This window comes from Pristiophorus japonicus, chromosome 4 (assembly GCF_044704955.1).
Source record: "Pristiophorus japonicus isolate sPriJap1 chromosome 4, sPriJap1.hap1, whole genome shotgun sequence".
Lineage (NCBI taxonomy): Eukaryota > Metazoa > Chordata > Chondrichthyes > Pristiophoridae > Pristiophorus > Pristiophorus japonicus.
The window spans coordinates 210,553,868-210,581,577 of record NC_091980.1 but is presented as its reverse complement, the minus strand read 5'-3'; the positions used below and the strand labels follow the sequence as shown (position 1 = coordinate 210,581,577).

The 27,710-nt window shown below is 43.5% G+C and overlaps 1 protein-coding gene across 4 annotated transcripts in view; it reads right to left on the bottom strand.

Moving 5' to 3' along the window:
- nubpl (nucleotide binding protein-like) overlaps positions 1–27,710 on the bottom strand; it is a 54,617-nt gene that overhangs the window by 6,035 nt on the left and 20,872 nt on the right. The window contains exons 5-11 of one of the 4 annotated variants that reach the window (XR_011593072.1): positions 21,222–21,261; positions 20,990–21,080; positions 18,934–19,027; positions 16,411–16,496; positions 2,277–2,397; positions 2,015–2,097; positions 1,019–1,050 (exon numbers count right to left, since the gene is read on the bottom strand). Coding sequence is in view for 3 of the 4 variants with exons in the window: in XM_070879050.1 (XP_070735151.1) it covers positions 985–1,050; positions 2,015–2,097; positions 2,277–2,397; positions 16,411–16,496; positions 18,934–19,027; positions 20,990–21,080; positions 21,222–21,261 (581 nt within the window). In the remaining variant the exon portion in view is untranslated. Of the gene's footprint in view, positions 1–828; positions 1,051–2,014; positions 2,098–2,276; positions 2,398–16,410; positions 16,497–18,933; positions 19,028–20,989; positions 21,081–21,221; positions 21,262–27,710 lie in introns of those variants that run through there. The other 3 variants (XM_070879050.1, XM_070879051.1, XM_070879052.1) reach the window with 3 other exon arrangements.

Below are 27,710 nucleotides of genomic sequence, written 5' to 3'. Positions count from 1 at the left end.
AAAGGAGATGGGGGGGGGGGAAGGAGATGAGGGGGGGGAAAGGAGATGAGGGGGGGGGAAAGGAGATGAGGGGGGGGGAAAGGAGATGGGGGGGGGAAAGGAGATGGGGGGGGGAAAGGAGATGGGGGGGGAAAAGGAGATGGGGGGGGGGAAAGGAGATGGGGGGGGGGAAAGGAGATTGGGGGGGGGAAGGAGATGGGGGGGGGGAAGGAGATGGGGGGGGGAAGGAGATGGTGGGGGGGGGGAAGGAGATGGGGGGGGAGGGGAAGGAGATGGGGGGGGGAAGGAGATGGGGGGGGGGGGGAAGGAGATGGGGGGGGGGAAAGGAGATGCGGGGGGGGAAGGAGATGGGGGGGGGGAAGGAGATGGGAGGGGGAGGAGGGAGGCTGAACGGTCCGGGGACTTCGGGCAGGGCCTGTCCCCAGCACCAGATTTACAGGTAGGTGACGTTGGGTCGGGATCGGTGTCGGGTCCGGGGGGGGGGGGGGGGGGGGGAAGTGGGAGTCGGGTCGGTGTCAGGTCCGGTCCGGAGGCGGGAAGCGGGAGTCGAGTCGGGTCGGGAGGAAGCAGGAGCTGGCCGTGGGAGGCAGCCTTATTCACGCAGCCCCAGTGAGGCCATTGGGCCAGGGCTAGGGGCTGCGTGCTTCGGCCCCTCCCACACAGTTTTGGGCGCCTGGAGCTACTGCACATGCGCGCCCACTGTAGCGCGCATGTGCAGAGGTCCCGGCACTGTTTTCAGCGCAGGGACCTGGCTCCGTCCCCTACAGCTTGTGCTGCGCTGCGCTGAGGGCCAGAGGACCGGCAGGGAGGTGGAGAATCTGGAAGTTTTTTTTAAGGTGCATTTTGTGGCGCGAAAAACGGGCATCCGGCTCGAAACTTGGCCCTATCAAACTTAAATACCACACACAGCACTTGAGATAGCAACAATCCAAGTGTTTGTGATTAGGTGAAAATTACATACTTTAAGTTACTTAATAAACTGCATTATTCTGTCAAGATAGAACACTGAAAAGGATACAGCTCGGAGATCAAGATGCAAGACCAAATCTGCTGAGATGTAAACAAATCACAAAAGCTTGTACATCACAGCCTTCAAAGCACTTCTTCTAAAGCTAGAACCATCAGATCATTTTTTTTTTTTAAAACAAGTCTTTCCATTTCAATTTATATCTTTGTTAGAAACAAAAATTTGCCAGGCAGCTGCTGGATAAAATCCTTATCCAATTGACAGTGTTGTCATTACACACTCATGACCACTTAATTTGCATTATTTGGTCACTGAATGAATACTGCATTCAACTTTCTCTAACCTTTGGCAGTGCACTATAATATTTAGCAATTTTTGGAACTAATTTTCATCCATTGGTATTGACTCCTTGGTGAAATACTGTTTCAAAGACATCAATTGCTTTTGGAACTTACTGACCTGACTATATTCATGAAAAGGCTTGGACAATGAGTAGCAGGGGACCATTTTAACCAGTGGAGTAGCACAATCCTGCCTCACCAAAAATACGCACATTTTCTAAATCTAATTTGGTTCCATCACCAAATGGCAACAAAACAGGTTTTTAAAATGAGCAACATTTTAAGAAAAAACGTAATTCGAGCACCAAAAGATAATGGCCCGTAATTTGCAGTCAGCAGCCAAGCAAAGATGTTCACCGTTTGCCCCGAAGTAAGATTCCCACAAAGATCCCGCAATCTCGGAGACGAAAAGTTTGGCTTTCCAACGTGTAATTGAAGTCAACTTAAGTTAATGAGGAATCCCTAACGCGAGCTGCTATGACATCAACTAGCTGTCCAAGCAGTCAATGTCAGAGCAGCAAATGACAGATCGCAACTTCAGAATTTCCGCGTTCGGCTGTGCATGCGCTAGAGCCTGAAGTTGTGGTCAGTTTCAAAGGCGAAATGACGACGAACACTGCCAGTTCACCGTCAGCACTTCGGGCCACGTATGATAAATAAAACTGTTCCACCATTTGTCAAAAAGCAAAACCAAAACGCAACATACCTCTGGACTGTCTGGATGAGATACAACAATTGGTTGACCTTTATCTGACATTTCCCTTATATTTATATGTAATGGGATATCACCTATAAAAGATAAAACAGAACTGTTCTTCCAGTTATGTGTTATAACATGACTACAAAGATAAATCTGCAGACAAAAATAAAGTTACAATGTAAGGCTGTAACAATCAAATACAAAGTCAATTATTTTTGACTACACATCATACTTCAGACAACTTAATATTAAAGATCTCAATCTGTACCTAGGACATCTAGCCCAAGTTTTGTTGCCAGCATTTTTGCTCCATCAGCCCCAAAGATGTGAGTCTCATGTTTGCACTTGGGACATTGGAAGACACTCATGTTTTGAACAATACCGAGAACCTGTCAAAAGAAAGAGCTGCTAAATATAGAAGATGTAGAAGTATATTCAGAAAAATGCAATTAAAGCACAAAAAAAGATAACTATTTGGAGCACAGATGCCAAACTCTACACATTTATCAAAGGAATTTTGATGCGAGAAAGAGATACTAAACTGACTTGCAGCCAAGCTTACACTTCGATTAATGATTATTCTGATTGTGGAGAAATCGTTTATACATCAGCATGTTCACTGTTGGTGCATCATTGACAACTCAGATTACAGAAAATTTCTATTTATAGTTAATGCAGGCGTTTTTTGCTTTTATATGGATCTATTGCAGTTTTCAATTCCACTCGGAATTAATTAAAACATTATCACTACTTTCCAGCTTAGTATCCTTCTCTGGAGAGCAGTTTCCTCATTATGAGCAACTGAATATTACCACCAACAGCAAATGCTGTAAAGAGAATTAAAATCCATGAGATACTGTAACCAGATATTCAAAAAAAACAAATTTCCCATAGCCTGGCTCTAAAGGCAGATTATTTCATATCTGGTGCAACCGGTCTCTATCCTACATAATAAAAATAATTGTTGAGTGTTCAAATTCAGCCCAGACTGATGAAACTTTCCTCTGTTGGAGGCTGGGGGCTTGTGTTAAATAATTTTGGGGGGTTGCAATCCCAACCCATGCTCAGTTTGCGTAGTCTCATTCCTCTGCCTGCCAACTCCACCCATACCTCCAACTTCAAGTGCAAAAAGCGCATGGATTTTTTGGTCTCCAAGACTGACACGATCTATGCAGCTGCTGCCGCCAATTCCTCTGCTGACCTCCCCCACTCCAGCCTCGATCCTCAGATACTCTGCAACTTCTCCTCACTTCATTCCATTCATCTTTCCAAAGACCCACAATTTACCTTTTTGGCTCCCTACCCACCTAACCCCCTCTAGCCCCCATTCTAACAGACCTTGTTAATGCTTCTTTCTTCAGATGTTGCCCTCTCTCTTTCAAAACCACCATCACCCCAATGCCCTCCTCAAAAAGCTCTTGATACATCCACATTCTTCATTTGGCTTTCCTCTTCTGTGCAAAAGGTCTTCAAAAGCATTGTTGCCTCCCAGCTTTATGCCCATTTCTGTCAAAATTCCCTATTGAAATTCCTGTAGTAGAGCTTCTGCCCTGGTCACAGCACTGAGTCCTAGTCAAAATCACAAATTAAATTCTCTGTGATGGTGACCATGGTACATTATCCATCCTGGAGCTCCTCAAACCCTACTCCCCCCGCCAACCTCTCTCAGTATTAAAGAGCCAACCATATCATCATCATCCTCCATCAACTTTCCTCCTCTTTGAGAGGTCATGAGAATGCCCGTGAAAGGTTTTACTCCTAACTATCCAAATGTAGCTAAAGCATCTCCAGCAATCTTAATGCCACACCTCATCATGACCTCCAGAGTTCTCCTCAGGGATCAAACCTTAACGCCCACCTCTTCCTCAACTACATGCTGCTTCTTGGTGACATTATCCACAGGCAGAGTGTCAGCTTCCACATATTCATTAATGGTACCCAACTTTGATCTCTCCATCCTACCTGATCCCACAGCCACTGCCATCAGACTAAGTTAAATTTGTCACAACTTCATTCAACTAAAGACCAAAACCAAAGTTAGTGCCCCCCTTTTTCAGCGACTCCATTCCCCTAGCCAGCCAGTCCCGTGGGTGAACCAAACTACGAAACTCTGGCATTCTGTTCAACCAAGAACAGTGCTTCAACATCATGCCCAAGATCACTTGCTTCCAACTCTGCAAAGTCTCCCAGAAACCCTCTACGAGACTTCATTATTCCAAGCCCTCCTTGCCGTCCTCCCAAGCCAAAAACTGTCTAAAATTCAGCAGCCGATATCTGATCCCATGCTGAAGTCCCGCTCAATTACCTTACTCATGAACATACTTTGTTCCTCGTCACTAAACAAAAATTTAAAATTCTCAACCTCAAATCCTTCCATTGCCTTACTTTGCCCTCTCTTAGCAAGCCCCTCCAGCCTTGCATCCCTTCCTCCCCTTTCATCCTGACTGACTTCCATTCCCCACCATGTATTGAGCGCTTCAAGTTCTCTTGGCTCTATACTCTGGAACTCCTCCAAATGCTTCGCCATCTCATTTCTCTCTCTCTCTCAAAATGTACTCAAAGCGCAGCTTTTCAATGAGGCTTTTGGTCAGACTTCCTAATCTCTCCCGCACAGCTTGGCTTCCATTCCTGTATCTATTTCCACTCTGAAGCACCTTGGAACACTATTTTAAATAAAGCTAAATGCACTATATAAATGCAAGCTGCTATTCTGGGCATGAATACACAGCTCAAAATTATCTCTAATGTGGAACGGTTTGGCCATCTTATTCAGAAGTGCATTCGAAAGCTGGTGTGGGAAAGTGAAAATGTCACACTGGTGCAGTAATTGGTGCTGGTCTGATACTGAGGCACTTGGCTGTGGCAGAGAAAAGGGCATTTTATTATACATTTAACCATGTTAAACTTGTTCAGAATGTGTTGCATGCTTGTGCAGGGTGTCTAAAATGGGACATAGTTCCATTCCACAGCACCAACATCCCTAATTTGATAAGCACATAAATAAAGACAACAGTTTTTGAAATCAACAGCTCATATATTCAACATTCCATTGACTCTGGATCAGTTCCTATGGAGTGGAGGGTAGCCAATGTAACCCCACTTTTTAAAAAAGGAGGGAGAGAGAAAACAGGGAATTATAGACCGGTCAGCCTGACATCGGTAGTGGGTAAAATGATGGAATCAATTATTAAGGATGTCATAGCAGTGCATTTGGAAAGAGGTGACATGATAGGTCCAAGTCAGCATGGATTTGTGAAAGGGAAATCATGCTTGACAAATCTTCTGGAATTTTTTGAGGATGTTTCCAGTAGAGTGGATAAGGGAGAACCAGTTGATGTGGTATATTTGGACTTTCAGAAGGCGTTCGACAAGGTCCCACACAAGAGATTGATGTGCAAAGTTAGAGCACATGGGATTGGGGGTAGTGTACTGGCATGGATTGAGAACTGGTTGTCATACAGGAAGCAAAGAGTAGGAGTAAATGGGTACTTTTCAGAATGGCAGGCAGTGACTAGTGGGGTACCGCAAGGTTCTGTGCTGGGGCCCCAGCTGTTTACACTGTACATTAATGATTTAGATGAGGGGATTAAATGTAGTATCTCCAAATTTGCGGATGACACTAAGTTGGGTGGCAGTGTGAGCTGCGAGGAGGATGCTGTGAGGCTGCAGAGCGACTTGGATAGGTTAGGTGAGTGGGCAAATGCATGGCAGATGAAGTATAATGTGGATAAATGTGAGGTTATCCACTTTGGTGGTAAAAACAGAGAGACAGACTATTATCTGAATGGTGACAGATTAGGAAAAGGGGAGGTGCAAAGAGACCTGAGTGTCATGGTACATCAGTCATTGAAGGTTGGCATGCAGGTGCAGCAGGCGGTTAAGAAAGCAAATGGCATGTTGGCCTTCATAGCAAGGGGATTTGAGTACAGGGGCAGGGAGGTGTTGCTACAGTTGTACAGGGCATTGGTGAGGCCACACCTGGAGTATTGTGTACAGTTTTGGTCTCCTAACCTGAGGAAGGACATTCTTGCTATTGAGGGAGTGCAGCGAAGATTCACCAGACCGATTCCCGGGATGGCGGGACTGACCTATCAAGAAAGACTGGATCAACTGGGCTTGTATTCACTGGAGTTCAGAAGAATGAGAGGGGACCTCATAGAAACGTTTAAAATTCTGACGGGGTTAGACAGGTTAGATGCAGGAAGAATGTTCCCAATGTTGGGGAAGTCCAGAACCAGAGGTCACAGTCTAAGGATAAGGGGTAAGCCATTTAGGACCGAGATGCGGAGGAACTTCTTCACCCAGAGAGTGGTGAACCTGTGGAATTCTCTACCACAGAAAGTTGTTGAGGCCAATTCACTAAATATATTCAAAAAGGAGTTAGATGTAGTCCTTACTACTAGGGGGATCAAGGGGTATGGCGAGAAAGCAGGAATGGGGTACTGAAGTTGAATGTTCAGCCATGAACTCATTGAATGGCGGTGCAGGCTAGAAGGGCCGAATGGCTTACTCCTGCACCTATTTTCTATGTTTCTATATTCAGCCAATCACCACCAAAACCGCAAGGCATCATACTAGAGATGAATAATGGCAATGCCTTTCTCACCACACAAGGAATGATGTACACCTTACTTGTTTGATGAATCAAGCCCAAAAGCATGTTTACCATGTGAACGAAGCAGCCCTAAACAACTCGTTTCAATAATAAACAGTAGTCCGAAATCTGTAATGTTCCAAAATCCGGACCCACCGCCTTGGCCTCCCAACCTCCGCCCCGGCTCGGCCTGTCCTTCACCCCTGTCTCTCCCCCTCCCACCTTGGCCGCCTGACCTCGCCCCGCTGCCACCTTACCTCAGTCTAAGAGTTTCTGGATTCGGGATGTTGGAAAGAAGTTCCGAAATCCAGAAATATGTGAATCTCGGCCCAGGCGTTTCCGGATTCGGGACGTCGGAAAGACGTTCTGAAATCTGGAATGGCCTCTGTCCCGAGGTTTCCGGATTTCAGATACGACTTGTACTCCAGTTTGTCTCAAATTTGTTTCTAGCAGTTTAAAAAAAGTCAATCCATTTTTCATTTTTGCCTATATTAATGCAATCATTTCACACAGATTAATTTGCAAATAGCTTTGCTGACCACACACCTGCATTAGTGTGGAGTAGCAAGCACTTTACCAGATCGCAAAATTTACAAAACCACTGGACATTCCCCAACCAGTCTACTGTTTGCTCAGAAAACTGACCTTTGCATTACATTTTCCAGCAGCTAGTGTCTGAAATCAGGAACTCAATAGAGTAGGGAAAATCACTTCTGCATCATAACATTACCCTCATATTTTCTTTAAAAAAACATTGAGCCAGTTTATTTTTTTCTGCTGAATATGATACTTGTGCAACAGTAAGATAATGTGTTTTCGCATTCTGTAAATCTATTAATGGATATCCCATAGCGTTATTGAGCAAATTCAATGATGTGCTTATAGTACAAGGACATGGTTGTTCTATCTAATTCATAGATCATTCTGCTGCTAAGTGGAGCTATATTTAAGGCCATAAAAGTCTGATTGAGGCAAACTTAAAAAAAAAATACATATGATAACCCAAAGTGTGACAAGTACCAGAAATCTGAACATTGCACCGTAGTGATCACTCCATCAACTGCCTTGTTCTCCACCAGCCACTTTGGGAAATATGCAATATCATTTTGATAGTCTGTATACACTGAAATAGGGGACTTAACTATTTAAAAAACCTACCACAACCGATCGTATACATGATACGATGTTAATCTTTGCACTGCTGGGCTTTGATTAATCAGAAAAAGTGGCCTTTGAAACAGTTTTCAGCCAATTTTCCTTCTAATGCTGGTCCCACATCAAATTTAATGGTGCAAGACAATACGTTAAAGCACAATGCTTTAAAAAGATAGCTTTCCTGATGCAGTGAGCAGTTCAGCCATAAAGACAAAGAACGTTTCAGGTTTAATCTGTTGAGGTAACTGATCTCATCAAGAGCCACTCATCATCATAGGCAGTCCCTCGGAATCGAGGAAGACTTGCTTCCATTCTCAAAGTGAGTTCTCTGATGGCTGAACAGCCCAGTACGAGAGCCACAGACCCTTTTACAGGCGGGACAGACATTCGTCGAGGGAAGGAGTCGGTGGGGTTGGTTTGCCGCACGTTCCTTCCACTGCCTGCGCTTGACCTCTTCACGCTCTTTGCGTTGAGACTCAAAGAGCTCAACGCCCTCTTGGATGCACTTTCTCCACCTCGGGCGGGTCTTCGGCCAGGGTCTCCCAGGTGTCAGTGGTGATGTCGCACTTTACCAGGGAGGACTTGAGGGTGTCCTTGTAACGTTTCCGCTGCCCACCTTTGGCTCGTGCACCATGAAGGAGCTCCACATAAAGCATTTGCTTAGGGAGTCTCATATCTGGCATGCGAACTATGTAGCCTGCCCAGCGAAGCTGATCGAGTGTGGTCAGTGCTTCAATAGAGGGGATGTTGGCCTGAGCGAGGACACTGATGTTCGTACGCCTGTCCTCCCAGGGGATTTGCAGGATCTTGGAGACATCGTTGGTGATATATCTCCAGCGACTTGAGGTGCCTTCTATACATCGTCCATGCCTCAGATCCATAAAGGAGGGTGGGTATTACTATAGTCCTGTAGAGCTTGGTGGTAGATTTGAGGGCCTGGTCTTCAAACACTCTTTTCCTCATACAGCTGAAGGCTGCGATGTTGAATCTCCGCATCAATGTCTGCCTTTGTTGATAAGAGGCTCCAGTTGTCGAGGGCCGCGCCGTGAATCTTAATGACTGGGGGGCAGTGCTGTGCGGCAGGGACAGGCTGGTGGAGGACCTTTGTCTTACGGATGTTAAGCGCAAGGCCCATGCTTTCATATGCCTCAGTGAATACATTGACTATATCCTGGAGTTCGGCCTCAGAATGTGCGCAGACGTCGCTCGCATACTGCAGCTAAACGACAGAGGTCGGGGTGATCTTGGACCTGGCCTGGAGGCGGCGTAGGTTAAACAGCTTCCCACTGGTTCTGTAGTTTAGTTCCACTCCAGCGGGGAGCTTGTTGATTGTGAGGTCGAGCATGGCGGCAAGGCAGATTGAGATGACGCAGCCCTGTTTGACCCCGGTCCGGACGTGAATTGGATCCGTTGGCAAGGATCACGGCCTGCATGTCGTCGTGAAGCAGGCGAAGGATGTTGACAAACTTTTGGGGGCATCCGAAACGGAGGAGGATGCTCCATAGAGCCTCGCAGTTGACAGTGTCAAAGGCCTTTGTAAGATCGAAAAAGGCCATGCTCCCTGCATTTTTCCTGCAGCTGTCACGCTGCAAAGATCACGTCCGTTGTGCCCCGTAGGGGACGAAATCCGCACTGTGCTTCCGGGAGGAGCTCCTCGGCCACAGGAAGACGATGATTGAGGAGCACTCTAGCAACAACTTTCCCAGTGGCTGATAGCAGGGAGATTCCCTGTAGTTGTCGCAGTCGGACGTGTCCCCTTTTTAAAAAATGGTCACAATCACTGCATCTCAGATCTCCCGGCATGCTCTCCTCCCTCCAAATGAGAGAGATGAGATCATGTATCCACGCCAACAGCGCTTCTCCGCCATACTTTAGCACCCGTAGCCTTGCTATTCTTGAGCTGTTTTATGGCTTTACCTACCTCGTGCAATGTTGGAGTTTCACTGAGTTGGTGGCAGGTCACATGCTGCGGGATGGAGTCGAGAACACTCGTGTCAAAGGCAGAGTCTCGATTGAGGAAATCTTCAAAGTGCTTCTTCCAACGGCCCTGACAGCCTCGGTGTCCTTGATGAGCGTTTCCCCGTTCTTGGCCAGGAGTGGGGTGGAGCCTTGGGAGTTTGGACCGTCGGTGGCCTTGACTGCAGTGAAGAATCCTCGCATATCGTGGCTGTCGGCCACTTGTTGTGTCTCCTGTGCTTTCTCCATCCACCACCTGTTCTTTAGGTTCCGGGTTTTTTGTTGGACCTGAGCCTTGAGCCATCTATAAGTTAGGTTGTTGCTGGAGGCTCAGAAATGCTTTGCGCTTGCGATCGATTAGTTCTTCGATCTCCTGATCATTTTCATCAAACCAGTCCTGATGTTTTCTGGTTGAGTGACCAAGTGTCTCTTCACAGACACTGGTTATAGAGGCCTGGAGGGCAGACCAAGCACTGTGGGCATTCAGCATCTCAGGGTCATCAAGGCACACCAGATTGGCTGTATAGGGCTCTCTTAGCTGGGTCTTTTAAGTGTCCCGGCAAGAGCCACAAAGACAGTTGGGGAATACAAAAAGGCCTCTGTGTCTCTCAGGCAGGGAGAGCAAATTAAAAAGAGTTAGCTGGAGTTCCTACTGTTGATAATTATCAAGCAACTGCTGTGTCCATGCATACAGAATTGAGATGGGTTGCAGTATCACCATGGGGAATGGTCGCTTGGACAAAGTACTAGAAAGTGCCTAGCAGTCATGGAATTGTACTTCGTGCCAAAGTGGACACCTCTGAGCAGGTGAGGGAACAAGAAGAAAATTCACAGGAAAGACAACACTTTTTAAAATAGTACATTCAGCACTTGGACCAAGTTTCTAACTGTCCAGAAATCTGTAGGCCCAATTTATTTCACCAAAAAATATATAGCTCATCAAGTCTATCTTGTTTTCTGGTGCTGTGTAATGAGACAGGATTAATAAATGATCTCATAGAAAAGGATCCTCTAGGAAAGAGTGATCATAGCATGGTTGAATTTCAAATTCAGTTTGAGGGTGAGAAAGTTCGGTCTCAAACCAGTATCCTGATCTTAAATAAAGGCGATTACAAATGTATGACATGAAGGCACAGTTGGCTAAAGTGGACTGGGAAAATAGATTAAAATGTGGGACGGTTGATGAGTAGTAGCAGACATTTGAGATATTTCATAACTCGCAACTAAAATATATTCCAATGAGAAGGAAAGACTAAGAAAAAGGATACCATCCGTGGCTAATACAGGAAATAAGGGATAGTATAAAATTGAAAACAATAACATACAAAGTGGCCAAGACTAGTGGGAGGCCAGAGGATTCGGAAACTTTTAAAAGCCAGCAAAGAATGACTAAAAAAAACAGAGGGAAGATTATGAAACCAAACTAGCACAAAATATAAAAACAGATAGTAAGAGTTTCCACAGGTACATAAAAAGGGAAAGAGTGGCTAAAGTAAATGTTGGTCCCTTGGAGGATGAGACTGGGGAATAATAGGGAACAGTGAAATGGTATAGACTTTGAACAAATATTTTGTATCGGTCTTCACGGTAAAAGACACTAAAAACATCCCAATAATAGATTATCTAGGGCCTACAGCGAGAGAGGAATTTAATACAATCATTATCACTAAAGTAGTAGTACTCAGTAAAATAATGGGACTAAAGGCAGACAAGTCCCCTGGACCTGATGGCTTGCATCCTAAGTTCTTAAGAGAAGTGGCTGCAGAGATAGTGGATGCATTAGTTATATTCTGGATTCTGGGGCAGTTCCAGCAGATTGGAAAACCGCAAATGTAACGCCCCTATTTAAAAGGGGCAGATAAAAAGCAGGAAGCTATAGACCAGTTAGCCTGTTGTTGGTAAACCGCTGGAGTCCATTATTGAGGAAGCAGTAGCGGGACATTTGGAAGGAATGATTCAATCAAGCAGAGTCAGCATGGTTTTATGAAAGGGAAATCATGTTTGACAAATTTGCTGGAGTTCTTTGAGGATGTAACGAGCGGGATGGATAAGGGGGAACCAGTGGATGTGGTATATTTGGATTTCCAGGAGGCTTTCGATAAGATGCCACGTAAAAGGTTACTACATAAGATAAAAAGCTCACAGGGTTGGGGGTAATATATTAGCATGGATAGAGGATTGGTTAACTAACAGAAAACAGAGTTGGGATAAATGGGTCATTTTACAGTTAGCAAACAGTAACTAGTGGGATGCCGCAGGGATCAGTGCTGGGTCCTCAACTATTTACAATCCATATTAATGACCTGGATGAAGGGACGAGTGTAATGTAGCCAAGTTTGCTGATGATATAAAGATGGGTGGGAAAGCAAATTGTGAGGAGGACACAAAAAATCTGCAAAGGGATATAGACAGGCTAAGTGAGTGGGCAAAAATTTGACAGATTGAGTATAATGTGGGAAAATGTGAGGTTATCCAATTTGGAAGAAATAATAGAAAAGCAAATTATAATTTAAATGGAGAAAAATTGTAACGTGCTGCAGTACAGAGGGACCTGGGGGTCCTTGTACATGACACAAAAAGTTAGTATGCAGGTACAGTACGTAATCAGGAAGGCAAATGGAATGTTGGCCTTTATTGCAAGGGGGATAGAGTATAAAAGCAGAGAAGTCCTGCTACAACTGTACAGGGTATTGGTGAGGCCACACCTGGAGTACTGCATACAGTTTTGGTCTCTGTATTTAAGGAAGGATATACATGCATTGGAGGCTGTTCAAAGAAGGTTCACTAGGTTGATTCCGGAGATGAGAGGGTTGACTTATGAGGATAGGTTAAGTAGGTTGGGCCTATACACATTGGAGTTCAGAAGAATGAGAGGTGATCTTATTGAAACTTAAGATAATGAGGAGGCTCGACAAGGTGGATGCAGAGAGGATATTTCCACTCACAGGGGAAACTAATAGGGGACATAGTCTTAGAATAAGGGGATCGCCCATTTAAAACTGAGATGAGGAGAAATTTTCTGAGGGTTGTAAATCTGTGGAATTCTCTGCCCCAGAGAGCTATGGAGGTGCAGTCATTGAACATATTTGAGGTGAAGATAGACCGATTTTTGAGCGATAAGGGAGTAAAGGGTTATGGGGAGTGGGCAGGGAAGTGGAGCTGAGTCCATGATCAGATCAGTCATGATCTTTATTGAATGGCAGAGTAGCCTCGAGGGGCCAAATGGCCTACTCCTGCTCTTATTTCTTATATTCTAGGGTGGATAAGGGGGAACCAGTGGATGTGGTGTATTTGGATTTCCAGAAGTCATTCAATAAGGTGCCACAGACAAAGAGGTTACTGCACAAGGCAAGAGCTCATGGGGATGGGGGTAATATATTCACATGGATAGAGGATTGGCTAACTAACAGAAAACAGAGAGTCAGGATAAATAGGTCATTTATGATAACTAGTGGGGCACCACAGGTATCAGTGCTGAGGCCTCAACTATTTACAATCTATATTAATGACTTAGATGAAGGGACCGAGTGTAATGTAGTCAAGTTTGCTGATGATACAAAGATGGGTGGGAAAGCAAGATGTGAGGAGGACACAAAGAATCTGCAAAAGGATATAGACAGGGTAAGAGAGTGGGCAAACATTTGGCAGATGGCGTATAAGTGGGAAAGTGTGAGGTTATCCACTTTGGCAGGAAAAATAAAAAAGCAAATTATTGGCCTAGAAATCCTGGCCTCCCTGGGTCCATACGGACCCAGGAAGGCATCGCAAAAGCCGGTTTTCAGCGCACAATGCGCATGCGCTGAAAAACGGCTTTTCCGATCTGTCGTGCGCTGGTTTGACATCGTCCGTATCCCCATAGTCAGGACATTCACATGGACAAGATGGCAGTATTTACCCATATCTTGCCCAGATGTCCTGAAAACTCTTGCGCCTAGTAAAAGCAGGCGCATAGCCTACTTTTACAGGTGTAAGAGTTTTAAAACATACAAAAACATAGTAAAATAAAATTTTGAAAACATATTTTAATGTTAAAAACCCTGCCCACTAAGGTAAGTTTATTTTAAACCATACCAGTCACCAGAGCATTATTGAATTTCAAATTCAGATGGAGGGTGAGAAAGTTGGATCTCAAACCAGCATACTAAGCTTAAATAAAGGAGACTACAAAGGTATGAGGGCAGAGTTTGCTAAAGTGGACTGGGAAAATAGATTAAAGTTTAAGACAGTTGAAGAACAGTGGTGTACATTTAAGGAAATATTTTACAACTCTGAAGAAAAATATATTCCAGTCAGGAGGAAAGGGTGTAAAAGAAAAAAAGATAGCCAATGGTGGCTAACTGAAGAAATAAAGGACGGTATCCAATTCAAAACAAGGGCATACAAAGTGGCCAAAACTGGTGAGAGGACAGAAGATTGTGAAGCTTTTAAAAGCCAGCAAAGAATGACTAAAAAAATGATCAAGAAAGGGAAGATAGACTATGAAAGTAAACTAGCACGAAATATAAAAACAGATAGCATGAGTTTCTATAGGAATATAAAAAGGAAAAGAGTGACTAAAGTAAATGTTGGTCCCTTAGAGGACGAGACCAGGGAATTAGTAATGGGGAACATGGGGATGGCAGAAAGTCTAAACAAATATTTTGTATCAGTGTTCACGGTAGAGGACACTAACAATATTCCAACAGTGGATAGTCAAGGGGTTATGGCGGGGGAGGAACCTAACACAATCACAATCACTAAGGAGATAGTACTCAATAAGATAATGGGACTAAAGGCAGATAAATCCCCATGACCTGATGATTTGCATCCTAGGGTCTTAAGAGAAGTAGCGGCAGGGACAGTGGATGCATTGGTTGTAATTTACCAAAATTTCCTGGATTCTGGGGAAATCCCAGCAGATTGGAAAACTGCCAATGTAAAGCCCCTATTTAATAAAGAGGCAGACAAAAAGCAGGAAACTATAGACCAGTTAGCTTAACATCTGTGGTTGGGAAAATGTTGGAGTCCATTATTAAAGAAGCAGTAGCAGGACATTTGGAAAAACATAATTCAGTCAGGCAGAGTCAGCATGGATTTATGAAGGGGAAGTCATGTTTGACAAATTTGCTGGAATTCTTTGAGGATGTAACGAACAGGGTGGATAAAGGGGAACCAGTGGATGTGGTGTATTTGAACTTCCAAAAGGCATTTGACAAGGTGCCACATAAAAAGGTTACTGCACAAGATAAAAGTTCACGGGGTTGGGGGCAATATATTAGCATGGATATAGGATTGGCTAACTAACAGAAAACAGAGAGTCGGGATAAATGGTTCATTCTCGGGTTGGCAATCAGTAACTAGTGGGGTGCCGCAGGGATCAGTGCTGGCACCACAACTATTTACAATCTATATTAATGACTTGAAGAAGGGACTGAGTGTAACGTAGCCAAGTTTGCTGACGATACAAAGATGGGAGGAAAAGCAATGTGTGAGGACACAAAAAATCTGCAAAAGGACATACAGACTAAGTTGGGCAAAAATTTTGCAGATGGAGTATAATGTTGGAAAGAGAGAGGTTATGCACTTTGGCAGAAAAAAAAATCAAAGAGCAAGTTATTATTTAAATGGAAAAAAATTGTTAAGTGCTAAAGTACAGTGAGACCTGGGGGTACTTGTGCATGAAACACAAAAGGTTAGTCTGCAGGTACAGTAAGTGATCAAGAAGGCCAATGGAATCTTGGCCTTTATTGAAAAGGGGATGGAATATAAAAAGCAAGGCAGTCTTGCTACAGTTATACAGGGTATTGGTGAGGCCACACCTGGAATACTGCATACAGTTTTGGCTTCCATATTTAAGAAAGGATATACTTGCTTTGGAGGCAGTTCAGAGAAGCTTCACTAGGTTGATTCCTGAGATGAAGGGGTTGACTTATGAAGAAAGGTGGAGTAGGTTGGGCCTATACTCATTGGAGTTTAGAAGAATGAGAGGTGATCTTATTGAAACATATGAGATACTGAGGGGGCTCGACAAGGTAGATAGAGAGAGGATGTTTCCACTCATGGGAGAATCTAGAACTACAGGCCATAGTGTAAGAATAAGGGATCGCTCATTTAGAACTGAGATGAGGCAAAATTTCTTCTGAGGGTTGTAAATCTGTGGAATTCTCTGCCCCAGAGAGCTGTGGAGGCTGGGTCATTTAAGGTGGAGAGACAGACAGATTTTTGAATGATAAGGGAGTGAAGGGTTATGGGGAGTGGGCAGGGAACTGCAGCAGAGCCCATGATCAGATCAGCCATGATATTAAATGGCAGAGCAGGCTCGAGGGGCCAAATGACCTACTCCTGCTCCTATTTCTTATGTTCTTATGTTCTAAGTCTGTGCAGTTTCTTTTCCTTCACTCATGTACCGATTTCCCATACTTTATTATTCCTCTTTTTAAACTACCATCTGATTCGCTTTTAAAATAATTTGTACTCTGCTTCAACAACAGTTTGCAGCAGAGAATTCCCCATTCTAACTATCCTCTCAGTGTAAACAAATTTTTCTTAATCTATAGAAGGCACAAACTCTTCTGCCAGCCAACTCTGAAGTTCTCTCATTTTTATTGCTGCAGGAAATCAATATTATGTAGCAACGTAAGCATTAAATAATTTACTCATATCCACATTTCATTTTAAATTACTAATCAAGACAAAAAACAACTCAAATTGTACTTACAGGAACACTAACTTTTCGAAACATTTCTGCTGCTCTCTCTGCATCCAACAGAGCAATGTCCTGGGGAGTAGAAATAATAACTGCCCCTAAAGGAAAGTACAATAAACTCCTATTAGTCTCATCTTTTACAACCATGTGAAAAGCATTTTGGAAAAGGAGTGTAAAATGTACTTTTTCTGTGGGTGAAGAAATCCTAAGCATGCATTTTATATTATAGCCCATGAAATGCTTCTACTCTAATTACCCCTTGCTATTAATTGCTGCAGCTTAACACTACCATTTAATATCTTAATTTACATAATTACCTTAAAAAGTAATGGTATGATAGTTCATATAAATACAAATTAAATCCCTAAGTTTAAAGCAGAGACCTGGTGGTTCATGTACCAAAAAGCTATCCCAACAGCAATTCCTCACATTAGGAGTTGCTGAACTCAGACTACCCAATAAAGATGTGACACTTAATGGAGGCCAGATGAACAAGACACTGACTGTTGCTTTTTTCCTATTAACAGTTAGTGCCTCATTACCAGATATGTGGTACCAGGGTGCATGTCTATGCTCTTGGCCCTGGAATTACAGAATAGGGGAAAGTGCCACATTTAATATGGGGCTTAAAATGGGTTTTAATTTTAAACTTGTGATACAATTTTGAAAAAGACATCGATTAAGTAAGGGGAATAATTTTGTTCATTTAGCCAAAGTAGCTAGATCATATTTTAATGTACAATTCAAAAATATATCAAACTATAATGATCTAGTTATGGAGAAGATTGCTTTCAACTGTTTGCCCTGTAGGACAGCAGAAGTGAGTAATTATACATGCAAATTCATACATTACAACTCCACAATGCAGCATATTATTGTAGCAATGTGCTGAGCTAACCCTTTAGCCCCACTACAAGAACCAAAATGAAAAAGACACAAATCTGCAGTTCAAGAAAGTGGCCTTCTCCAGGGATACACAGATGGGTAATAATTGCTGGCCTTGCTAGCGACATCCATATCGTAAGCATGAATGTAAAAAAGTGTTTTTTTTTTTATAAAAGTGTTCAATTAGGTTTCAGCTTACTGTGACCAACTTTTGGTGCCCGAGATCGAACACGCTTATTGACACTTTCAAACTACTACACTAGTGTTTACATCATCAATGTTAAAAATATTGCCAGAGTTAAACCTGGAAATAGTTGCTAAATTATTGGATGATTGTCCACTGTATTTCATCTGCTTTGTCTATACTGTGCTTTTTATAGCGTTCAACTCATCGATCTGGAAAAAAGGCACGTCAAATGGAGGTCTGTGGAGCACTGCAAAATCAGAGTGCCGACGACTGCTGCACTTCTACTATAAATTGATAATCTTGACTGGAAATTCAACTACATATTGTTCCTCAGAGGACAGGTGTGCACATAGCTTATGAGCAGGAGTGATCCCTACCATAAATTACCAATATTTCAGATTTCTCTGCCACCTGCAAGATGAAATGCAAACAAAATCTGACTCCACCATGTTTATACATTGAGTTTGGAGAAGGAAACATACACTAAAATAGCAATAACATATGCTGACATTGTTCAGCAAACAGTGCTATTTTAGAAGTTACAAATTATAAGACAAATATCACTGTACTTTACAAAAGCAAAATACTGCAGATGCTGGAAATCTAAAAAAAACACACAAAATGCTGGAAATAAAGGCAGCATCTGTGGAATAAGAAACAGAGTTAATGTTTCAGGTCAATGATTTTTTGTCAGAACTGGGAGAAATTAGAGATATAACAGATTTTAAGGAAGGAAGTGAGGGGAGGAAAGAACAAACAGGAAGGTCTGAGATAGGGTAGAAGGCAGGAGAGATTAAATGACAAAAGGGATGATGGTACAAGGAAAAAGGAGATAGTAATGGGACAAGTAAAGAAACAGAAGATGGGTCTAGAGGAGCTGTAAATGGCAATAGCAGAATCATTACTAAGAGCTGCTACTGGAAAAATGGGAGCAGTGGTTATGATCTGAAGTTGTTGAACTCAACGTTGAGCCCGGAAGGTTGTGCCTTATCGAACGATGAAGTGCTGTTCTTCGAGCTTCCGTTGAGTTTCATTGGAACAGTGTAAGAGGCTGAGAACGGAGAGGTCAGAGTGGGAGCGGGGCAGAGAATTAAAATGAAAAGCGACTGGAAGCTCGGGGTCAGGCTTGCGGACTGAATGGGGGTATTCCACAAAGCGGTCTCCCCAATGTAGAGGAGACCACATCGTGAGCAGTGAATACAGTATACTAAATTGAAAGTACAAGTGAATCGCCGTTTTCAAAAATCACTATGCTAAACCAAAAACGTTTGCGTAAACAAAAGCAATATGCGTTAAATATTTTGTCAGTGCACCATCTTGTGGCTTCCAAACTTTATTATTGGTGCAGGAAAGCTAAAACCAGAGAGAAAAACAGATCGCATTCAGAGAGCAACTCACCAGCAAGATTAATTGGATGCAACAGTGGAAGGTTTATGCAAGAATATTAAACAATTTAAACCTACCTGAGATAGGGATGCTTTGAGAGATGGAAAGCTGCACATCCCCTGTGCCAGGAGGCATGTCTATCACAAGGTAATCCAGTTGACCCCAGTCAACCTACAGAATGGAAAACATTCACAGCAAGGTGGAGAGAATATTTACACTTGTACATATATACTTAATATCCTATACATGAAATGCCTGTGAAATCAATAGCAGATCTGCAATAAAATTCATGCTGAAGGCAAAACTCAAAAAATTTAAAGATTAAGCAATATTCACAAAACTATTTCTGCTCCAAAGAAGCTAGTAGCAAAGAAATTCAAATGCAATTAGAATTAACATCCACAAAAGCAACAAAGTTAACAGTTTCTGGGCACTTTTAAACAACAGTACAAGATTATTAGCAAAAATAAGCTTCGGTGAAAGGTCCTGGTTTATTAACACAGCGGTTCTACTTTTTTGGTTGTAGGACTCCTTTTCAAATGGATCACAGACCCCTCATCTAAATTATAGTACTATATAATACTCATATGAAAGTGTTGCATGTAAAGAGTGTTTTATTAAAGCATTGCTCCTTCACTTGTTATATTTTCCTTTACCCGACAAAATAAAACTAAATTAAAACATAAAAATTCAATAATAAAACTACAACATGCAGTTTCCATTAAAAGCCAATCCACAATTTAGATTTACTATTTTTGTTTGCTTTATGTATGTCCACAAATTTGCACTTTTTAAAAACTTGTACACTTCATTTGATAGCCAGCCATTTGTTGGCTACCGATGAAGCTATATAGTTATAGGTTATTGCCGTTTAGCTCATTTTGGGGGATTTTTATGTACCACTGCAAAAAACATACATCGTATATAAATAACGAGAAAGAAATTCCATTACTGATTTTACTGTCTTGCTAACCAGTTCTATAAATGAGATTCGTTCACCATTAAAGCATGTTACTTGCCTATGTTTTTATTGTGCGTTATTTTGAGGTAGGATGCAGTGTACATAATGCTTTTAAATTAACATGCATTGCTATCACTTAAAAGTTGTAAATTGCATAAAATCATAATCATGCTTGCTTATTAATGCAGATGTGACTTCTAGTACGCCGAATGTCCCGAATACCCCTACTCAAGCGTGTTCGTGCAAGTTGCTTGTTTTGTATCTGGCAGCCTCTGCCTATTTGAAGAATGGGTTGTGTCACTGTATAGGAATTCTGGCACCCTGCAGGAACTGTGAAATCTACATCAATGCTCATCTGGTTTATATATCAATTTAAATCCAAGGTGCAGTTCAGCGCAACAGGTGAGTTGCGAGTCATTATAAACTTAATGCTGACACCTATGGGAGGCTAAAACGTTTTAGTCCAGTTTTCAGAATTTGAATTGTCAGCCATTTTTGCGAGTTAAGTATAAGCATTTAATTTCATGAACTGTCACCAACTTTTCAGCGATGCATCAATGTGGCCCGTTTTCCGATACTTCATTTTATTCAATCATATATGGGGCTACAAAGAAATCTGTCCATATTAGTCAAACTGGAATATTTTCTCTTTCTGTGCAATTTTTTTTTTGAGTGAATGAAGCAAGGTGGGCCAAATTATCCCTCCATCCTTCAACAACTAGATATTCGGCCTGCTTTGCTCGGTAAGCACTTATACATTATTTTGAGGACCCCTTAGAAAGTCTCTACGGACCTCCAGGAGGTATGCAGTCCTCAGTTTGAGAACCACTGGCCATTCTGCCAAAGAGTCGGAATTACATCATTCACTGAGCTTCTTCACATTGCAAACTTCTGACCTCAAAGTAATTGGCAAGATGCTCAGCACAGGATTAACCTCAGAGACATTGAAAAATTATCAGCTTATGACATGCCAACATATTTTAATCAGTCAGTAAAACAGCAGCTTTGATGGAACATTGGTGTAGATGTCTTGGAACTCCGCACATGGAAGATGTTCACCCAATTATATGCAAACACATTTCAAAAAGGTACTTATGGATTATAGTAAAAGTATGATTTCTATATCGATTATGATATTCTTAAAAAAATGGCCAACAGGGAGTTTTCTTCACCTGTCTCAATAGCCTTTCTATTGCGGACATCACCATGAGACCTCTCCAAACAATTGGTGCTGCTTCCTCTACCAGAAAACCCATAGACATGCTGCAAAGAGAACAGGCAAAAAAAGACAAAATCAAAGCTCATTTAATAAGCATAGCCAGATAACATTTTGTTACTGAAATGTATTTAATTAAATAACTTCCACGAAGAAAATTGGGATGTCCTTGAATGGAAAATGCTTACCAGAGTATCCCGAAATTTACCAAGGGTCTCATGAAGTTGGCTGAGGGGAAGAGAGAGTATTTTTATGTTATATTGTAATTATTTTATAAATATAATTGTAAACAACCTTAACCCCTTATTCCTGGCTCCCTCAATGCCACTCCACCAAATAAACTTGCTAGCAGCATGTTAGTATCCCAATACATTATGGCGTGGAGTAGTAGACACATTTGATCACAGAGAAGCAGAAGACGGGGCAGAGGAAAAGGGTGTAGAGATTACATAGGCAGCTTCCATTATAAATGAACAGAGAAATTCATAATGAAAATGTTGACAGAAAATGGATCCCCATGCAAGACTTAATGGGCCCAAGTTTCCACAAGAAAAAAAACGGGCGCCCCTCAGAGCTGGGCGCCCGTTTTTCGCGCCTAAAACAATCCTCGGTATTCTCCACCTACTTGCAGGTCCTCTGGCCCTCGGCGCAGCCAGCACGAGCTGTGGGGGGGCGGAGCCAGGTCCCTGCGCTGAAAACAGTGCCGGGACCTCTGCACATGCGCGCAACAGTGGGCACGCAAGTGCAGTAGCTCCAGGCGCCGAACTGTGTGGGAGGGGCCCGAAGCACGCAGCCCCTAGCCCTGGCTGAATGGCCTCACTGGGGCTGCGTGAATAAGGCTCCTCCCACGGCCAGCTCCTGCTTCCCCCCCCTGCCCCCGACCGGACCCGACACCCGCTCCCCCCTGCCTCCGGACCAGACCCGACACCCGCTCCCCCCTGCCTCCGGACCAGACCCGACACCCGCTCCCCCCTGCCTCCGGACCGGACCCGACACCCGCTCCCCCCTGCCTCCGGACCAGACCCGACACCCGCTCCCCGCCTCCGGACCAGACCCGACACCCGCTCCCCCCCCCCCCCCCGCCTCCGGACCAGACCCGACACCCGCTCTCCCCCCCCCCCTGCCGACCAGACCCGACCCGACACCCGCTACCCCCCCCGCCTCTCTCCCTCCTTCCCCCTCCCTCCCGCTCAGTGACACGAACGGCTTTCTTTCCCCCCCCCACCTCCCGCTCAGCGGCACGAACGGCTTTCACTCCCCTCGCCCCGCTCCCGCTCAGCGGCACGAACGGCTGCAGAATTCTCCCTGGCTGAAGCACTTTCACACAGATAGGAAGATGGTTTATTTAATCTTTTCTTGGCTTATAAATGTTTATTCAGGTTGGATTTATTTGTATAATATTTGTAGAAGTATAAATAAGGATTTATTGTCGAATTTAATGAGTTCCCTTCCCCCCCTCCCCCCCACTTCGTTCTGGACGCCTAATTTGTAACCTCTGCCTGATTTTTTAATGTGTAGAACAGGTTTTTTCAGTTCTACAAAATTCTTCACTGGCTCCATTCTACTTTAGTTTGGAGTACGTTTTCACTGTGGAAACTTTCAAATCAGGCGTCAGTGGCTGGACACGCCCCCTTTTGAAGAAAAAATTCTATTCCAAAGTAGAACTGTTCTACCTGACTAGAACTGCAGAAAAAAAAATGTGGAGAATTGCGATTTCTAAGATAGTCCGTTCTCCACCAGTTGCTCCTAAAAATCAGGCGCAAATCATGTGGAAACTTGGGCCCAATATATTATAGATTATATTTTGAGGCTTCTGGTGGAGCAAGACTTGAGGTACAAGATGTAATTTTCTTATGTTGAGGAATAGAACTGATGCATCACGGCTGCGAAGACAATTAAAAAAAATTGAAGCCAAACATTCTGCCATACAATTGATTTGAAGTGGTTGCTGTGGATGTTAAACTTTCTATGTATTAGGAGAGAGAGGCGACACATACTGGATGTACAAACTAACTTGGGGTATACACTTGCAGGAAGTGCCAATGAATGAAGTCACTCGAGATACCTACTTGAAAATTCAATGGCCAACTAACTACACAGTGTGCTAAATGCAAGGAGGACAAGTATCCACAACATACTTTGAGATTGTCAGTGTTAAAATAGGCAGCAAAAATTAACAGGGGTGGCAACTCGTATGCCGTAAAAAACTGGACCGTTATACAAAGGACTTTCAGCATCATGGCGGGGGGGGGGGGGGGGGGTAAGAAAGAGGATAGAACTGGAAGGACAATAATCACAAACATGTCAATATCGACTGCAAACCAATAGGATAAGTATATTGTGTTTAATCAGAGTTTAAGACGGACTACAACATTAGTTATACAGCAAAAACATACAACGGTGACAAGTAGCTGGTACCGATCCAATCGGACAGATGATTGACGCATGTGAGCAATTCTCTGAGCGGCCTCTTCCTTTTGTCTAGAGCTCCTTCGGTAAGCATGGATTCACTCTCAAACAGTGTTCGACCAGCCTGACCTCGATAGCTCTCATCTCCACTGTTTAGGAGGACAAGCCCTCAGGAGGTTACTTTTATTCTCTTTTTAGGGGTGGACCTGAAATGGAATATTGACAAGGCCTTTTGGCCTATAGAGATTTCCCTAAAAACTCAGTACCCAATTCTTGAATCAAAGCCCTCCCTAAAGATGTCTCATGATCTTGTTGACATGACTTTCCTGTTTATACTTTCTCAGGGTTCCTTCATTGGAATTTGTGTCTCATCTCCCTGGTCCCTATCCTCTCGGGTATAACTAATACAAGGCCTGGCCCTGTACCCTCTTCAATCATGAAGCCCAAAGCCTGAACTGTCTCACTTCAATCGGTCAACACCTGGAATACTGCGTACAGTTTTGGTTCCATATTTAAGAAAGGATATACTTGCTTTAGACGCAGTTCAGAGAAGGTTCACTAGGTTGATTCCGGAGATGAGGGGGTTGACTTATGAGGAAAGGTTGAGTAGGTTGGGCTCCACTCATTGGAATTCATATGAATGAGAGGTGATCTTATCAAAATGTAGAAGATTATGAGGGGGCTTGACAAGGTGGATGCAGAGAGGATGTTTCCACTGATGGGGGAGACTAGAATTAGGGGGCGTAATCTTAGAATAAGGGGCCGCCCATTTAAAAACTGAGATGAGGAGAAATTTCTTTTCTGAGGGTTGTAAGTCCGTGGAATTCGCTGCCTCAGAGAGCTGTGGAAGCTGGGTTATTGAATAAATTTCAGAAATAGACAGTTTCTTAAATCGATATGGGAATAAGGGGTTATGGGGAGCGGGCAGGGAAGTGGACCAGAGTCCATGGTCAGCCAGCCATGATCGTATTAAATGGCGGAGCAGGCTCGAGGGCCCGTATGGCCTACTCCTGCTCCTATTATATGTTCTTATGTTACCTCCTTTATGACCTAGCAAACTACTCAATTCTAAATTTAAATTTTACTTATCTTCGCAAGCAGTTCTGTTAAGCTAACTTCAATCCCTACCTTAGCAATATACATAAAATAGATAAACAAGATTCAAATCTTAACTTAACAGATAATCGCTTGACAACAGGGAGATTGGATATAGTACAGAATGCTATACCACCCGCAGGAAACCAAAACATACTAGCCTGAAGAGACTTCTTGTCTCCGGCTCTATCACAATCATCTAAACACAGCATTATTCACGCCATAGTTTTGTTGGGATAATCATTTATTTTTATGTATCCCTAGAGAATGAATGTCATTTACAATATCAGCATTCAGACATGCATACAATTACAGTAACTAGAGTTGTGGTCCTAAAAATATACTTGAGCAAACCGAGTTTACATTAATAATTTACTAACAACATAACGCTGGCAAAATTCCCATCATCTGAACTTAATCTTATCATTCTCATTATTCCTAGACAGGTACTAGAATCTACACATTAGATTCTGATAATTTGTGGACTCGTATTCAGAGGTCTATTGGGTCCAGGCTGGAGACACTTCCATATCTACTTAATACCAGGGGTCCTTCTGAACACATTTGCATTTTTCTCTTTTGTTCTTATTAGCAGCTGTGGGTCACCATAAAATTATGCTGAACTGTAACTTCAGTTACTATGGCCCCAAGTTTTGTGCCGCGGCGAAAACGGCGCACCTCCGAGCTGGGCGCCTAAAAAAAAATCCGATATTCTCGAGCTCCTTGGAGCTCGATGTCTGCTTGGCGCGGCGCGCTCTTCGCAGCAGGGGGCGGAGCCTAACACTCACGCCAATTTTCTAAGTAGCAGGGGGCGGGTACAATTTAAATTAGCCTTCGTGGTGCCGGCAATCCTGCGCGTGCGCGTTGGAGCGTGCGTGCAGTCTCACACAAACATTGGCACTCGGCCATTTTTAAAAATACTGCAGAAAAAGTGAAGATTTGTTTCTTGGAACCCTGCAAAGGCTTGTAATTTAATTTTTTTTTATATTTCTGTGTGTGAGGGAGTGCTTTTAGCAGCACTGCTGAATAAATCACCTGCTGAAATCAGTGAGTTCAGCTTTTCACTGCTAAACTTGCAGAACCGGTGCTGCATTGGTGCATGCAAATTAAGGACTGTGTGTTTGGAGAAATAAGAGTGCCAATTCAACTTTGCAATAATACGTAGTGTTGACAATGCAGCACCCATTCTGCAAATTTAAATATAAAACTGTTGATGTGGCTGCCTCTCCCTGTCCAAATGGCCTCAGTCCCCCTCACAGCTCAAAGGCTGCTGCTGTATCTTCGGCTGCCGGCCAGCCACTGACGCCGCTGATATCCTATGGCCGAATGGCCTCACGTCCGTCCGCTGCTGATTCTTTGGCTGCCGGCCAGCCACTGACGCCGCCCCTAAAGCATGGCCGAATGGCCTCAAGAACCTTAATGAGCTGCGTGTGTCCTGCGTTGATTCTTCGGCTGTCGGCCAGCCACTGACGCCGCTGATATCTCATGGCCGAATGGCCTTGGGTCCGTCTTCTTCGCGGCCAGCCACAAAGAGAATGAAGGCCTGCCTCAAGCACTGCAGCTCAGCTCGAAGCTTGCTGCCGCTGCCGTCGAGACACTGACGCCACACCGCTGCCCGTCTCCAACATGAAAGGCCTGCCTGAAGCACTTTCACACAGGTAGGAACATGGTTTATTTAATCTTTTCTTTGCTTATAAATTTTTATTCAGGTTGGATTTATTTGTATAATATTTGTATAAGTATAACTAAGGATTGATTGTAGAATTTAATGACTTCCCTTCCCCCCCCCACCTCGTTCCCTACGCCTAATTTGTAACCTACGCCTGATTTTCTAAAGTGTAGACAAGGTTTTTTCGAGCGTACAAAAATCTTCACTTACTCCATTCTAAGTTAGTTTGGAGTAAGTTTTCACTCACGAAACTTTAAAAACAGGCGTAAGTGGCCAGACACGCCCCCTTTTGAAAAAAAAATTCTGTTCCAAAGTGAAACTGTTCTAACTGACTAGAACTGGAGCAAACTAAATGATGAGAATTCCGATTTCTAAGATACTCCGTTCTACACCAGTTGCTCCTAAAAATCAGGAGCAAATCATGTGGAAACTTGGGGCCTATTTGCCCAAGATTGCTAGATCAGATACAAGACAAGAAATATAAACACAAACATTTCTGGCGAGAGTGATAGCTCACCACCATCACACTACAATAAGTTCACGACTGCAACTGGAAGAAAACAAACCCTCGCCACCTTGATATAGAGAGGCTTTATTTCAAATCTCAAAGTACAACAGAAAAATAAAAGCCAAGCTGTTTGCAGAATAATGACTGCCCTACCTTTGGACCCTGAGAAAATTAGCCACCGTCCTGAAAAGGTGCTTCAGATACTAGCACAAAGCACAGCTATACAGAGTTTAAGAAAGAAACTTGGCAAGAGGGTGCAAGGTGGCACACCCAAGAGTGACAATGGGCTGTCATGAAACTTCTATGACCGACATTAAACAGCAGAGACTAAATAGAGAGCAAAGCTGCCAACAGAGATATAGTACGGGCCAAATGCTTTCTCTGCACCTTAAACCTTGTGTACAGCAAATGCAGTTTAAAAAAAAAAAATTCTTCAATCATGAATTGTGGGCATCACTGGCAGGGCTAATATTTATTGCCCATCACTAGTTGCCCTCGAGGTGGTGGTGGTGGTGGTGAACCGTCTTTTTTGAACTGCTGCAGTCTGCGTGGTGAAGATAGTCCCACAGTGCTGTTCGGTCGGGAGTGCCTGGATTTTGGCCCAGTGACGATGAAGGAACAGCGATATCTCCAACTCAGAATGGTGTAGACCTTGGAGGCGAACTATGTGGTGGTGGGTGTCCCCATGTGCCTGCTGCCCTTGTCCTTCGAGGTGGTAGAGGTCATAGGTATGGGAGGCGCTGTCAAAAAAGCCTTGTTGAATTGCTGCAGTGCATCTTGTAGATGGTACACACTGCAGCCATGGTGGATGGGGTGCCAAATCAAGTGGATTGTTTTGTCTTAGATGGTGCCAAGCTTTGAGTGTTGTTGGAGCTGCACACGTCTAAGAACGTGGAGAGTATTCCATCACACTCCTGACTTGTAGGTGGTGGAAAAGGTTTGGAGAATCAGGTGGTGAGTTGCCTCTGATTTGCTCTTGTCGCCACAGTATTTATC